The sequence below is a fragment of the Achroia grisella genome, unplaced genomic scaffold, assembly GCF_030625045.1.
Source record: "Achroia grisella isolate CSIRO2021 unplaced genomic scaffold, CSIRO_AGI_Agris_v1 utg794, whole genome shotgun sequence".
Classification (NCBI taxonomy): Eukaryota; Metazoa; Arthropoda; class Insecta; order Lepidoptera; family Pyralidae; genus Achroia; species Achroia grisella.
The window spans coordinates 929823-946577 of NW_026713026.1; the positions used below are offsets into that span (position 1 = coordinate 929823).

The window sequence follows — 16755 nt, forward strand, 5'->3', positions numbered from 1 at the left end:
TTGGAATATACATATTATTGGACAAAACAATACTTTGGTTTACAAGTGAGATCATGTATTAACATTTTTAATTAATAGCGAAAATATAAAATAAAGTACACAAAAAAAAAACGAGTTCATAAATGCTCCACTTTGAGAATTATTAAAACTAACAAATAATACTATTTTCAATACAATATCTTACTTTTTAATAATGTTTTATAATTAAAATTATGAACTAAAAATAATATTTTCCATGTCAAAACTTTTTTTAATGGGTAAACGAAATCCTTCATTACCAATATTTATTTCAGTATTTTCAGACCTTTTGAAATCTTCAGACCTATTATCTTCGCCCGATTAAACTCAGCAAAAACATAACATTTTTGTAAATGTCAAATTATTGTAAAATTTATAATTTGAATACTGGTTTGACCAAATCCTTAATGCTTCATTTTCAATATTTTAATATTTCTTTCAGTATTTTCCAGAGCCCTGATACTCTTTAGATGTAATATCTTTGCCCGATTAAACTCAGCAAAAATATGTATAACATTTTTGTAAATGTTAAATTATTGTAAAATTGATAATTTGAAATCTGGTAGGACCAAATTAACCTCAGCATATAAATATTATTTTTGCAAATGTCAAATTATTAAATGATTAGTTTTACAAACTCAGTTAAAGGAGAATAAGAGAATAAAGAGAATTTTGTACATGTCAAATTATTGTAAAATTTATAATTTGTAAATTAGTTTGACGATATCAAGAGTCATAACTGTGTGTGGTGTGGTCGGTACGATGTGTGGTGGTGCGATGTCGTCCGCCACGTGAGGGCCGATGCTCTAAGCGTGGTTGCGCTCGTACTCGAGCAGCTCGGCCATGTTGCTGATCTGGATCTCCTGGATGTGCTGCCCCGCGAACTGGATGTAGTCGTGCTGGGGCTCGTCCACTGACCGCTTGCGGACTGGAATCAACAAATAATAATAATATTACCTGGGTTTACTTGGCTTACCTGGGTTTGCAATAATAACCAAAATTGACATCTGTTTTGTCTGTTGCATGTCAGAAATGACAAAATGTGTGAAACTAGTTCTAAAGATCTTAAAAACCACACATGTACCACATTTTAAGCAATAAATATTCATTTCATTTCATTTCATTGCCCAGAATGGAAAGCTAAGGAGCGGGTTTGTCCAGAATGTAAAGCTAAATAGCCGAGGCAATGTAATCTGGCCACCCCTGTAAGTGGTATACATGCGGATTGCACGTCGAAAAGTGATGACTTGCTATCACAGGGGCGGGGGGCGGGGGGCGGGGGGGTCACTCACCGAGCAGGTCGGCGGGCCGCAGCATGTAGGAGGTGCGCGGGCGGCAGGCGGTGCGCATGGTGCGCAGCAGGCCGGCGGGGGGCGCGGGGGGCGGGGGGCGGGGGTCACTCACCGAGCAGGTCGGCGGGCCGCAGCATGTAGGAGGTGCGCGGGCGGCAGGCGGTGCGCATGGTGCGCAGCAGGCCGGCGGGGGGCGCGGGGGGCGGGGGGCGGGGGGTCACTCACCGAGCAGGTCGGCGGGCCGCAGCATGTAGGAGGTGCGCGGGCGGCAGGCGGTGCGCATGGTGCGCAGCAGGCCGGCGGGGGGCGCGGGGGGCGGGGGGCGGGGGGTCACTCACCGAGCAGGTCGGCGGGCCGCAGCATGTAGGAGGTGCGCGGGCGGCAGGCGGTGCGCATGGTGCGCAGCAGGCGGCGGCATGTAGGAGGTGCGGGGCGCGGGGGGCATGGGGGGCGGAGGGCGCGGGGGCGGGGGCGGGGGGTCACTCACCGAGCAGGTCGGCGGGCCGCAGCATGTAGGAGGTGCGCGGGCGGCAGGCGGTGCGCATGGTGCGCAGCAGGCCGGCGGGGGGCGCGGGGGGCGGGGGGCGGGGGGTCACTCACCGAGCAGGTCGGCGGGCCGCAGCATGTAGGAGGTGCGCGGGCGGCAGGCGGTGCGCATGGTGCGCAGCAGGCCGGCGGGGGGCGCGGGGGGCGGGGGGCGGGGGGTCACTCACCGAGCAGGTCGGCGGGCCGCAGCATGTAGGAGGTGCGCGGGCGGCAGGCGGTGCGCAGGGTGCGCAGCAGGCCGGCGGGGGGCGCGGGGGGCGGGGGGGGGGGGTCACTCACCGAGCCGGTCGGCGGGCCGCAGCATGGAGGAGGTGCGCGGGCGGCAGGCGGTGCGCATGGTCAGGCCGGCGGGGGCGCGGGGGGCGGGGGGCGGGGGGCAGGTCGGCGGGCCGCAGCATGTAGGAGGTGCGCGGGCGGCAGGCGGTGCGCATGGTGCGCAGCAGGCCGGCGGGGGGCGCGGGGGGCGGGGGGCGGGGGGTCACTCACCGAGCAGGTCGGCGGGCCGCAGCATGTAGGAGGTGCGCGGGCGGCAGGCGGTGCGCATGGTGCGCAGCAGGCCGGCGGGGAGCTCGGAGGGGCGCGCGCGTGGGGTCACTCACCGAGCAGGTCGGCGGGCCGCAGCATGTAGGAGGTGCGCGGGCGGCAGGCGGTGCGCATGGTGCGCAGCAGGCCGGCGGGGGGCGCGGGGGGCGGGGGGCGGGGGGTCACTCACCGAGCAGGTCGGCGGGCCGCAGCATGTAGGAGGTGCGCGGGCGGCAGGCGGTGCGCATGGTGCGCAGCAGGCCGGCGGAGGGCGCGGGGGGCGGGGGGCGGGGGGCGGGGGGTCACTCACCGAGCAGGTCGGCGGGCCGCAGCATGTAGGAGGTGCGCGGGCGGCAGGCGGTGCGCATGGTGCGCAGCAGGCCGGCGGGGGGCGCGGGGGGCGGGGGCGGGGGGTCACTCACCGAGCAGGTCGGCGGGCCGCAGCATGTAGGAGGTGCGCGGGCGGCAGGCGGTGCGCATGGTGCGCAGCAGGCCGGCGGGGGGCGCGGGGGGCGGGGGGCGGGGGGCGGGGGGTCACTCACCGAGCAGGTCGGCGGGCCGCAGCATGTAGGAGGTGCGCGGGCGGCAGGCGGTGCGCATGGTGCGCAGCAGGCCGGCGGGGGGCGCGGGGGGCGGGTGGCGGGGGGCGGGGGGTCACTCACCGAGCAGGTCGGCGGGCCGCAGCATGTAGGAGGTGCGCGGGCGGCAGGCGGTGCGCATGGTGCGCAGCAGGCCGGCGGGGGGCGCGGGGGGCGGGGGGCGGGGGCGGGGGGTCACTCACCGAGCAGGTCGGCGGGCCGCAGCATGTAGGAGGTGCGCGGGCGGCAGGCGGTGCGCATGGTGCGCAGCAGGCCGGCGGGGGGCGCGGGGGGCGGGGGGCGGGGGGCGGGGGGCGGGGGGTCACTCACCGAGCAGGTCGGCGGGCCGCAGCATGTAGGAGGTGCGCGGGCGGCAGGCGGTGCGCATGGTGCGCAGCAGGCCGGCGGGGGGCGCGGGGGGCGCGGGGGGCGGGGGGGGGGGTCACTCACCGAGCAGGTCGGCGGGCCGCAGCATGTAGGAGGTGCGCGGGCGGCAGGCGGTGCGCATGGTGCGCAGCAGGCCGGCGGGGGGCGCGGGGGGCAGGGCGGCGAGCAGCGCGCTGCGCACGCGCGACACGTCCCAGCCGCCGGCGGCGCCCACGCCGGCCAGCAGCTGCGGCGGCGGCAGCACCAGCGACGTCTCCAGCGGCATGAAGAAGCACCGGTCCTTGTCCACGATACCTGCCGACACCACCCGATATTTTAAGTCACCGACACACTATAACGCGCTACGTTCACCAACCCTACTCATTTTTCCCCTTGGCTTATTGTCATACCCGCGCGATCACGATAACGCGCGATTCAATGCGGGGTAAACGCAATCATATATGTATTTTCTCTCTTGTTAATTAATTTCATATTCTCTGTTAAGCTTATAATGTGTTGTTGCCTTTATACGTAGTGATGTAATTTTTTTTTAATTAGTCTGTTGTTATTAATGAAAGCCTGTCAGTGGCTTAGTATGACGTCTATATTTATTTTATTTAAGATATACTTAAATAGCCTTGGTTTTCCTTTAATTAATAAATAAATAAATAAAAATAAATATTTTTTTATTCAGAAACGCATGCGGTTGTGTCTACAGTCCGGCCGCTCAGAGTTTGCCTTACTGACAGGTCGGGATCGAGTGAGCGATGTAGCTTTGAACTGACGTACAATTTACGGCAAAACTTTAAATAGCTTTTATTTGCCTTATTACTATAATGATAACATTAAAAATGTAATAATTATTCCAAATTACAATAAACGTATTAATTTTGGTCTAAAATTATTAACTATTAACTACTTAACAAATATAAAAACAATAGTTTTTAAAAAGCCGGACATTAAGCGATTTGCGCATGTATTAGAACTTTCGTGACTTGTATTTGAAAATCATGCGAGGTACGTAATGTAATTGATGTATGTACAAATGTTTTTGAAGCACTGGATAGTGCTAAAGACAAGAACAAAAATTACAGTAGCTAAATTCTATAATAAAAATTAATTATAACAATTATTTTTTACTACCAAAACTTAATATTTTATAGTCATAATAGCTACGACAATCATAGATTTTTTGCCAGGTAATCTAAGATCGTTCGAATCGTCGAATCCATTTTTATTTCCCATAATATGATCACTAATTACGAGTAATTCCAATTTAACCTGTTACTGTCCATTATTCTGATCCGTTTCCTGTTTGTTAATTAACATTGTGGTTGTGTGAAAAAGCAAATCTGTGCAGGCAACTGATAATAGTCAACTATTTGTCTCCTTGAAAATTAAACTATATGAACGTTTTCTGTGCACTTTTATTTAATAAATACACCTGGCCTATATATATCGATCGCCTATTATGTTATGGGCACTATGCCTCTTGCGAAAAGGAAAAATAAAAAAAAAAGATCCGCCATTTTGATGGCGAACTTTCCCGCGCAATTCAAAGTATTTCATAATGCGTTTTTAAACTTCTTAAAAAAATAATTCATAGTATTCACCACGCGTTTTTATGATTTTTTTTTTACAAATATAGACATACTTTTGAACTTAAATAAGTTGTTAAACGTCAAAGCCTGTTTTAAAGTAAAGTTGACTGTATTATTACATATATTTAAAAGGGTATTTATTATTATTTACGGTAAAAAAACTGAAGTAAGTGTCATATGTTTTAAAAATAATTAAATAAGTGTTAAAGTGTACCTGTTGTGTACATACCTACACTCTGTCCCTTTCAATGTATAATACCCATATCTGCTTCCATTTCCATGCTTACAGTAATTGGTAATGCTAGATTTACATTCAGCCGCTTCCCCTGCCACTCGCGCTGTTGGAAATATTGCCGGGCGACAACTGAGCGAGAGGGCTGAATGTAAAAACACGCTGCCACTCGCGCTGCCAGTCCTTTGACTAGGGTACGAAAAACCGACAATAGAAAGAGCGCCAGGCAGCGCGAGTGGCAGTGCCAATGGAATGGGAAGTGTTTCCAGTCTCGCGCTGCCTGCTCACTTCCCTACCCACTCGGGCTGAGTGTAAACAGGGCATAAGCCACTCTAGTTATATTTATTGTAGGAAGTAGTGTGCAATAATAATAATATTATTAAAAATAACCTTTATTACTGTTAACTCTGGTCACTAAGACTGATTTAATCTTATTTAGTTACTAAATCAGCTTATTGTAATTAGTGCTACTTGGTAATTTCTATCTACAATGTATTATGTGTATGTATTAATGAATATGTATGTATTCACAATGTTAAATACACACATTTCAACTTAATAATGTAAAGTTACAAGTCTCATTCTTCTTGTGATGAGACAGCTTTCCAAATAAATTAATGGTTGACTAAAAATGTATGACTATTCAAAATTTTATAAATTTAAGTTTATTTCAATAAAGAATTTCTTATTCTATTTGATACACTGAATACAGTCAGCATTTCAAATAGGCAGTAGATTAAAAAAAATATACATTAATTTTGCTTGATGTTAGGTTTATTCTATTTCAACAATAAAGCACTCACCAGTCATGTTAATATTGAAGTTATGGATGAACTCAACGTTGCGGCCACTATCAATCACTATGATCCGTTCAAAGTCATCATCAATCTCGAGACGCTCGAGCAGGTCGTCCACATCATTGTCAGTTTCGGTGGTGCTGAACACCTGCACATCTGGGTCAGGGTCCGAGTGCCAGCGCAGCTGTGCATCCTGAAATGTAAAATGTAAATAGATGTTATCCAAACATACATTTTTTATTCAAAGACTGACCATACTTATCAAGATTTTTTTCAGGGTGGACTACTGTCTAACCAACTGATAGTCCCTATGGGACACAGTTACCTAGATACATCAAAATAATAATTGCATTTAATAATCGCTATGAAGACAAATCCAATATCGTGTATCAAGCACTGCAGTGTCTGAACTGTGTCACCCCACCTTACATTTTCCTATTGTCATTTATAATACAAGATCAATATTTTTATGTACATATTGTCAGTCTATTATCATCTGTAATATATATTGTCTCTACCAACAACCTCATATTATTACTCCGCAACAATCCCCAACAATATATATCACCTTAAGAGGCATTGGTTACTGGAATCAGAGGACTAATCAGGACCACCATAAGTGACAATAATTCTACTGGAAATCACTCTACCCGTGACTTATTCAAATCATTGCAATAGACACAGAAAAAAAATTAAAGTATCTGTTGAAAATTTTTTTTCTGTTTTAAGCAACATACTTTCATCTTTATTCATAAGCAGCTTGTTATACATGAATAAAATATTTTTTATTTCAAAAAGAGGATACCAACTGGCTTAGGTTCCCTTGGAATGGAGCAGAATCCCTGGTAGCGGTGGACGATGTTGGTGCGTAAGTACTGGCGGTACAGCAGCAGCCCGCTGATGATGCCCGTGACAGCCATCAGCAGTGCGATCATCGACATGCACAGTAGACCATTAGAACGCTTCTTCTGACTCCAGTAGACCGGTGGCATATGCACCTCCACTTTATCCTAAATAAAATAAGCGATTATATGCATATATTTAAAAACTTTCAATCTCTCGTTTGAAATCTTTATTATTACGGTCATTCAATGTCTCTTGCTTAAGATACGGTTTTAATTATTTATAGATTTGATACAAGCCGTTAAATTAGTAGCAATTTAGAAAAAATAAATATACATTGTATAGGTCTCACCTCATCGCAAATGGTCGTATCATGAACCAATGGAGACTCCGTCACATCAGACTTCTTCAGGATTATACTAGGCTTTGTTAAAATAGTCATTTTATAAGAATTACCCTTATGCGTATTTAAAATACAACCAGAATATATAAATCGATACCGAACAGAATGTATTAAAAAACCAATGGAAATTGTTTATTTTCTTGTTGGCTACGCTAGCCGTATTGCCATGAAACAAATCAGTTACCCGCTTTAATCTATGGTACCCTCAACAAGTAATTACCTACTCTTAAACTACTGTGTCGTCGCTAGTGTTACTTTAACTCGTTTCTCAGTTCAGCCTGCAGTAACATCTATAACTTAAAAGTTTTTTAATAAATGTTAAAAAACTCAGCAAATATTATTGATTTATCAATATTTTTTCCTTATAAACAAAGTAAGGCCATAAAGGATTTAGCGGTACAAACTGGTTTCCAATTTTTAAGTTTTACATTTTGTAGTGAGCGAATCAATCATTATAAATAATTAATTCTTTGAATTTGCTAATATTTCAATTGTTGTACTGATACATCACTATTTACTGTGTCTATAGCAGTTTATGGTCATCTGTCAAAGACAATAGAAATATAGAATGAGCATAGAGAAAAAAAAGAAAAAATAAGTCAAATAGTGAAACGGACCATTTTGTTGTAGAATATTCTGTGTTTTACGAGGTTAAATGAATCACATATCCGTATAGTACTGTTAAAACATGTTTGTTTAATTATTTGTACCGTTATTTTATGTTTTTTCTTTATTTCATTGTCTAATTACCACGTTTATAAAAAGATTGTTAAAACAAATAAAATGGCGACTGATCAGTCCAAGAACCGCATGCATGTATTCAAGAACACTGGAAAAGATGTCGACGTAAGTGTTTTAATGTATAAATAACACGAGTGTGAGCATATCTTTTGTATAAAATCTTTAAGAAAATAAATCAACTTGTTTATTGCGTGTTTTTAGGAAATGCGCAGACGGAGGAATGAAGTCACAGTTGAACTTAGAAAGAACAAAAGAGAGGAGACTTTACAGAAACGTCGCAATGTGCCGATCAGCGACTCGACGGACGAAGACGAGATCGAGAGGAGCTTAGCGGCTACCGATCTTAAGGAGCTGGTAATGAATGCAGCTAATGTTGAAAACACGGAAGTGCAGCTGGCGGCTGTGCAACAGTGCAGAAAGCTGCTCTCCTCTGACAAGAACCCTCCCATCGACGAGTTGATCGCGCACGGCATCCTTCCTATCCTTGTTCAGTGCCTATCCAGAACCGACAATTCAACACTCCAGTTTGAAGCTGCGTGGGCATTAACAAACATAGCTTCCGGAACATCTGCACAGACGACGAAAGTGGTCCATGCTGGTGCGGTGCCCTTCTTCCTACAGCTCCTGATGTCACCTTATGAAAATGTATGTGAACAAGCGGTATGGGCCCTTGGCAACATCATTGGTGACGGACCTGTTTTAAGAGATTTCGTAATTGAGCTCGGGGTAGTGAAGCCACTGCTCAACTTCATCAAGCTAGAGATACCTATACCATTTCTACGTAATGTCACATGGGTGATTGTCAACTTGTGCAGAAGTAAGGATCCCCCACCACCAGTTAAGACCATCCAAGAAATTGTTCCTGCCCTGGATTTGTTAATCATGCACACTGACATCAATGTAAGTACATATATTTCATCTAATTTATTAATTAAACCTTATTATACACAGACAGATGGTCTTTAGTCTAGCAGAATGCCTGTCATCCATTCACATGATGGAAACACTTGTATTCATGAGTATGATTAGTGAAAAAGAATTTGGGGAAAACCATGGACCTGATAAAGCTGCACAGGGTGGCTCTTTTGTCATACCTATATATAAGGTTAAAATAACTGTAGCTGCAACTGTAAAAGTAATGATTCAGTATATTACAGACAATTCTCTAAACAAAATGGTAATCCTCACATATCATTATCATTGCCTTTTTTAATATTTAACTATAAATTTAATTAATGGAGTATATATATGCTTTTTCTTTACAGTAAAAAAGCTTTATCTTCATCGATATAGTCGTCTGATCACTCTCCAATTGATATTTCTCTGGAAATAATTCCTAATAGAAAGAAAGAAGAATGAAGTCAAATCATCATCAACAAATCAAGGTGTATGACCTTCATTTGTTGAATTGACTTCATTCTTCATCATCCTCCACTGGTTTCCCACCAGCATAGATGTATATCGCAAGCCAGGGTATAGCAATCATAATCATCCAGTTAAAATAAAGTAATAAAAAATGTCCTAGTAGTAAAAATATTCTGAATGAAAAATTAGATTGACTTGAACTTCAACCTTAGTATCTAGCTGTAATCTTTACATAATATAAAATGATGGTATATGAATGTAATAAAGTAGCTTTCACTTTCTGTTTGCTTAGATCTTTTAAACTGTGTAACAGATTTTAACACAGTTTTTAGCAATTGATTGAGTGATTCAAGAGGAAAGTTTATATGTATAATACATGCGAACCCGGGGCGGTTAACTAATAACTAGATATATAAAATATCCAGATACAAGTGGCATCAGAGAACCAGGAACATAAGCATAAACTTTCATATAAACTCTTTCTATAACTTTCTATAAACTCTTATTTCTATTCTTAATTCTACATTAAATTGACTGGGAAACTTAACAACTTTTGCCTTATCTATTTTGTTTTATATTGTTTACACTTATAACATCCAATATATAAAGATGAATTGAAAAGATAAATAATCTTACTGGATATACCTACTCAAATTGTATAGGTATTTTTGTTATCAACTGCTTAATTTGCACTATCTGTGCTGAGTTGAAGTTAGTCATTGCTGTTGACACTGCTATGTAAAACAGTACAAAGTTATGAAATGTAGTGCATATATCTCAAGAAGATCAACTGCATTATGCACCATCTGATATATAAAATTCTCAAGTCGCACAGGTTTCGTGTTTATACTTCCCTGAAACCCGACTGTCCGATTATGGTGAAATTTTATATATTCAGTAGGTCTTAGGTATTCAATAGGTTTAAAACTAATTTTTATACCCCTAAGTGTGGCTCACCCAAAAAAAAATTATTTTCAATATTTTTTTATTTTCATTTCTTTATTATGGCCTTAAAAATAAATGCAACCCTAGCTTTTCTCCCTTCTATCACCAACCCCTATTTTTTAATAGTGATTTTCATTTATATGGCAAATCAAAGGTTGCTGAATCAGCTAGTATAAATATATTTTTCTTTCTTTCATTATAGTGTCTCAATGTAAATGACAACTCATGTTTTGGTTTGTTAATGATTCTGTTTTAGCTGCTTGAGTGTACAATTGTTGTTATTTTTCCTAAATATAAGTATATAAGGAAACATTTAAAGTGCTTAATAAAAACAAACTAATGGTCGCCCATTGGTTGAACTTTGACCAACATTAATTTAAATTAAAATTGAAAGAGTCATAAGGTTATATGTTTGTCATATGAGTCAAAGAAAACATAGTGTGTGCGTAATTCTTTTTATATTATGTATTTTTAAGCATTATTAAAAAAATATCACAATTCTGCACTTCGTCATTAAGTTGTTGCCAATTTCATACTCATTCATCTTCATAATTTTTGGTAAATAGGTACACAGTTTTTGTCTGTAATTGAACTAACAAGTAACAGAATACTAAAACTAATATAAAAAATTACATTTTTTTTTAAATTCTATAATAATTTATTTATGTAGGACATATTAGCGGCTTATGAACATAAAATTTTTATTTTTTAATTTTTAATTTTTCCCTACCGTCCAGTTGAATATACAGATTCAATTTCCTGTATGCTATTTGACAAATACCTCTCTCTGACACTATTGTACCCTGTTAACTGCCGATCTTGATGAGAACTATCATAAAATGATACTAATAATTTACTGCCATAAAAACCTGTTAAGACTGGTTACCCGGTAAGAGACGGTTAACAATATAACTTACTAACTACTACTAATAACTATAATTTATAATAAATAAAATACTGTAGGCATCATCATACAGTATTTTATTTATTACTAGCTGTCCCGGCAAACGTTGTTTTGCCTTAAAATAAAAAAAAAAATTTAGGGTTGGACTACCCTTTACATTTAGGGGGATGAAAAATAGATGTTGGCCGATTCTCAGATCATGAGAATCGGTCAAGCCGTTTCGGAGGAGTATGGGAACGAAAACTGTGACACGAGAATTTTATATATAAAAGATTATTTATAGTATTTTATTTATTTATTTTCAAACTTGTGACATTGTTTTGCATGTTTACAGATACTAGTGGACACTGTCTGGGCTATAAGCTATTTATCAAACTTGTGACATTGTTTTACATGTTTACAGATACTAGTGGACACTGTCTGGGCTATAAGCTATTTATCAAACTTGTGACATTGTTTTACATGTTTACAGATACTAGTGGACACTGTCTGGGCTATAAGCTATTTAACAGACGGTGGCAACGAACAAATCCAAATGGTAATAGAAGCCGGCATAGTCCCCAAATTAATCCCCCTGCTGTCACACAAGGAAGTTAAAGTGCAAACAGCGGCACTCAGAGCAGTCGGCAACATAGTGACGGGAACCGATGAACAGACGCAAGTAGTGCTCAACTGCGATGCGCTCTCACACTTCCCCGCACTACTGTCACATCAGGTGAGTGAACTTTTAGCTGACTTTATACGCGCGCGATTTTGCGCGGGAAAGACAGCGCGCGCAATCGTAAGCGATTTAATATAACCATTATTTTTTTATTAACCTAGGCGCGCGTTTTTAAATTTTATTATTTTTTATATCACACATTTTGTTTTCTAAAGACACGTTTGAGATTTATAAATTATTATCAATAAGTATATAATTGTTTTCGCTCTATAGTCAGATGTCCGCCATTTTGCAATGATAATTATTTTTAAAAATGGCGCTAAAATACTAGTAGTAATATAGAACATTCTCGTCGCATATAAAATCAAATTTTTGTCTTACTATATTATTTTATTTCCTACCGTCCAGTTCAGTATACAGACTAAATTGAGAAGAACTGGCAAGAAAATCCTGAATTTCTTGTTTTTTTTTAAGCCAATATTTACTTATATATTTCTAACATTTAATGAAAATCCCGTGCATGAACAACTATTGCCATACACCCATATCCTTTTAGTTAGTACCCTGTCGAAGCGTAACACACTGGTACTGAAAAATTTTCAAGGCGTTTGGTTGACGTTCGCAGGATGTAATTAGTATAGTGAGGAAGAACGCGAAAAAGCGGAAGGCCTCCCCTCTAATCGGTTGTCGCATCACTAGAGCACCGCGTATGAACTATAATTGAACTACAATGAATGAACTACTCCGCAGTTCAATAGCATCTACAATACAAAGCTATTTTTATTTACGCTTCTGTACTACATCTAATTTATGCTAATGTTTTACTTATTTAAAATAGGTATTCAATCAAAAGTCAATTTAATCGTACTTAGAACACTCGTCAAATCGAGCAATTTATACTAAGCTAACTCGAATTTTCAGTAAATTCGTCTTTTTATGCTAAACTGCTTAAAATGGTGTTTTTTATATATTGTAAAATATTAAGAAATAACAAAAAAAATATTAAGAAATATATAAAAATAACGAAGTTACTGAAAATTCGAATTAGCTTAGTATAAATTGCTGGTGTCGAAATTATGGATATCATATATTTTTCCTTTCATCCAGTTCTGTTAGCTCACAGAACAAAATAAGTAGCTATTGTGTTCTGTGCTAGCTACTGCCAGTTGAGAAATGTCGTATATCCAACGGAGTTCATTGCTGAATGTGAATATATGGTCCATGAGCTAATTACAAGCCCTGCCTTTAGGTACTCTGCTTTAATCGCTTCAACTAATTTATTGTTATTTAGATATTCAACCAGTTGATTGTCTATTATATTGTTAGACTCGTAAGAATAAAAAAAAGAATCTCGTATGAAAAATAAAAAAAAAACTATTCATGATTTTTAAGTAGTCGTATAAATTTCTAGATTAACTAAACGTCCTTCCATCTTACCATAGTAGGATGTACGCTCAGTTTAAAAGGGTTTCTCCAAGATAAACATTTCTTCAACAGAAAGAGAAAATCTGCAAAGAAGCCGTATGGTTCTTATCGAATATAACAGCAGGCAACAAGCACCAAGTGCAGGCCGTGATCGACGCGGGGCTACTGCCGAAGATCGTGGAGAATCTCAGCAAAGGCGAGTTCCAGACGCAGAAGGAGGCTGCGTGGGCCGTCTCCAACTTGAGCATAAGCGGTACCAAGGACCAGGTGGCGACCCTCATCTCGTGCGGAGTCATACCACCGTTCTGTAATCTACTGGCCTGCAAGGATACACAAGTTATAAATGTAAGTATTTGCATTTATTCAATGTTCACCTATAGACCGCTGCGATCTGCGGTTTTGTCTAGCCAATTTCATATAATATGATGTTTTATGATGGGAATTCATCCCCACACGCTGGAACTTATAAGTCTCGAACAGTGCGGTTTCAGAGGAGTTTCTTCCTGCGTATATTTAGATTGTGGAATAACTACTGGACGAAGTTTTCTCAAGAGACTACTAGCATGGGTTGTTAAAGAAGGGTTAAGGTTTCTTAAAGGTCCACAACGCGCAGTAACCGTTTACCGTTGGCCGTACGTATTCTATGTACTATGTATTTATTAAAAAAAAAGTTATCTATGTATTCTCTGCAAGCTCTGCTTACATTGGGACTAGATGGCGTTATGTGAATTGTCCAGGGTTACATTATTATAAAATAAAATACGCTCAATTCCCGCAAAACTTACCGCATTTTGGAGCAAACGGAATATTCAACATGTTGTACTAGTTATGTACTTTATATAGTGATTTACAAAATTAGAGTTGTCTCATGTTTGGTGTTGGCACGCTGCCAGCGGGGCAAATAAACATTGCGGTGTGTGTATGTAAACGGATGACGTTCCCAGGTTGTTTTGGATGGACTCAGCAACATGCTGAAGATGGCCGGCGAGAATGCGGAGCAGGTGGCTAACATTATTGAGGAGTGTGGCGGCATTGACAAGATCGAAGCGCTGCAGAGCCACGAGAAGGTGGAGATATACAAGATGGCCTACGATATCATTGAGCAATACTTTGCCGGCGAGGTGAGTCATATATTATTTAACTCGAGTATATTTTTATGAAATGAGTCCTTAAAACATTTATTATGATTGTCTATGTATAATATGTACATATTTACGAAAAAAAAAATCTATGTACTTGTATCAGTTATCTAGTACTCATAACACAAGCTTTAGCTAGCTTAACTTGGGTCTAGATGGCGCTGTGTGAATTGTCCTGAGATTATTATTAATTAATCATGTAATTGAGTTTTGTTAATGTTCTTAGGTATAGATAATATCGTTTCTATATATTGTATTGATTTCGATTACTTGATACCGATACTATTATAACTATATCTATGCATTTATAATATCAGTCGCAATCTAAAATTATAATGCCAAAACATACCGACCAGCTGTCACTGATAACTCGGGTATTTTTTGATGAATGACACTGGAATGGTGCACCCGCCTGCGCTAACGGTTTCCGTTAGGGGGAAAGGGGATTGTTAGTAATGTGGATTGATAACCCCATTGCTAGCAATGTACAATGTCAGGTCGACCTCCACGCGGTTCGCCCTGGAAACTATCGTGATAAATTCCTGGTGAATTTGTCACGATGGCCTAACTGACCTGACGTCATGCTATATTCATCTTGTCATCCTCCACTGGTACCCCGCCAGCGTAAACCGTTAGCGCAGACTGGTGAACCATTCCATTATCATCCATAAAAAAAAACGGTTTCCGTGGGGGGGAAAGTGGATTGTTAATAATGTGGATTGTTGATCTTATTGCTAGCAATGTACCATGTCAGTTTCGCCTTCCCTTCAGTGTTCGAGTCTGCTTTCCTTATTTTTCTCTACCACTTTATCTTGTCCTCAGAGTCCTCGCACTCTATCAGGTATCTTGTATAATATACAAGATTCATGATAGAGTGTAAGAATATATACATGATAAATTATCATATTATGGTAATTTATATTTAACAGATTATCTATGAAAAGGACAAAAACATAATTTTATATTCAATCTATGTTTATTAGCAAAAGATATTGAGTTTCGTTAAATAATTGCACTACTTATTTTAATTGGGTAAGATTATCCTATGTTTATTTTGTCTTGTGATAACAAAGGCAAACTAAAAAAAATTTAATCAGTCATATTACCCACTATTTATCATATTTTTTTTTTTATTAGTTTTGACTCGTATTAGTGTTAGTTGGTAGTTTGTATTCACATATTTTAATTGAGAAATGTAAGCAACACGCAAGTTTCTTTCTCGTTCTTCTTGAATTGAGAAGTTTATTTGAATAAAGCATTTTTAACGTTTAAAGTTTGTGAAATGGATTTGTGTGTGTTTAGGAGGAAGACACGTCTCTGGTGCCTGCGGCGGCAGACTCCGGCTTCCAGTTCGAGCCGACGGCCGGCGGACAACACGATGGATTCCGCTTCTAACTGCCCGCCCCATCGCCTCTACTCGTATTCTCCGACTCGAGCGGCCCGAGCCTCGGCTCGATGGCCGCCCACAGGTCGTACCGGTGACGCGACGATCGAATAGCGTCATCGATTATATTAAAGTAATGTTAACTCTGATAGTGAGGACGCTGCCGTGATGCGTCATCAGGCCGCGGTCCGTCGGCTCCGGACGTCCGGCTCGAGCCGGACGAGTCTAAACCCGGACGGAGACCGTCCGACATAACCCGGACGCTTAGACCGCGGCCGCGCTCGCTCCTGAGCCGCGACTCTACCCGATGAATCCACGAACGACTCCATTTGATGTATTTTGACGGCGCACGAATCCGCGACGTGTTTTTTAAATAATCGAGCAACTGTTAATATATTATCGTTCGTCGATTCAACGGGCGGTTGAGCAAAAAGGCCTTAGCACCGTGGTCCGTTGTAAAATACGCGTTGTAAAATGAAATTTCGTCGGTGCTACGGCTTCGTTGTGATGCAAATTATTGTGATGTTTGAAATGTTTCATCATTGTTTTCGGATTTCGTATATATAAATTGATAGTGGACGATGGACACGATAGCTTTAACGTTAAGTTGTGCATACCGTATGACGTATGTGACTAGTGTATTCTGCTTACAGATTGATGCTTTTTGATATAAATAACATAGTATTTATGTTTCGTTTTTAACTCATGAAATAACCATGCGTTATAGCGGGGCCCCGAGCCCAGAACGACACTATATAATCATGGTTATGAAATTGTTCCGAAAATGAACCCATTTGTATATGCCAATAAATTCTGTCCAATATTACAAATCGTATTTTGATTTACCTATAAATATATTACATATACCTTTGCGCTTTACAATGATTTCAAATTAAAAATGTAATGTTACAACTAAATTATTTAAAGAGCAACACGCAAGTTTCTTGCTCGTTCTTATTATGATGAGACATCTTTCCGAATGAGCGGTAGATT

At 41.5% G+C, this 16755-nt stretch overlaps 2 protein-coding genes across 2 annotated transcripts; one reads left to right on the forward strand and one right to left on the reverse strand.

The window, feature by feature from the left end:
* Window positions 1-541: 541 nt before the first annotated feature.
* LOC131851647 (integral membrane protein 2A-like) lies at window positions 542-7360 on the reverse strand. Its single transcript, XM_059202165.1, has 5 exons — window positions 7148-7360; window positions 6762-6962; window positions 5959-6145; window positions 3407-3637; window positions 542-946 (listed from the first exon to the last, which is right to left on the reverse strand). The coding sequence occupies exons 1-5, from the start codon at window positions 7235-7237 to the stop codon at window positions 825-827; spliced, it is 831 nt and encodes a 276-aa protein (XP_059058148.1). The 5' UTR covers window positions 7238-7360; the 3' UTR covers window positions 542-824.
* A 399-nt stretch (window positions 7361-7759) lies between these two features.
* Window positions 7760-16450, forward strand: LOC131851652 (importin subunit alpha-4). The gene is made up of 6 exons (XM_059202171.1): window positions 7760-8044; window positions 8141-8839; window positions 11626-11868; window positions 13312-13584; window positions 14184-14360; window positions 15681-16450. Exons 1-6 carry the CDS (start codon window positions 7982-7984, stop codon window positions 15771-15773), a joined length of 1548 nt encoding a protein of 515 aa, XP_059058154.1. The 5' UTR covers window positions 7760-7981; the 3' UTR covers window positions 15774-16450.
* Window positions 16451-16755: the final 305 nt, after the last annotated feature.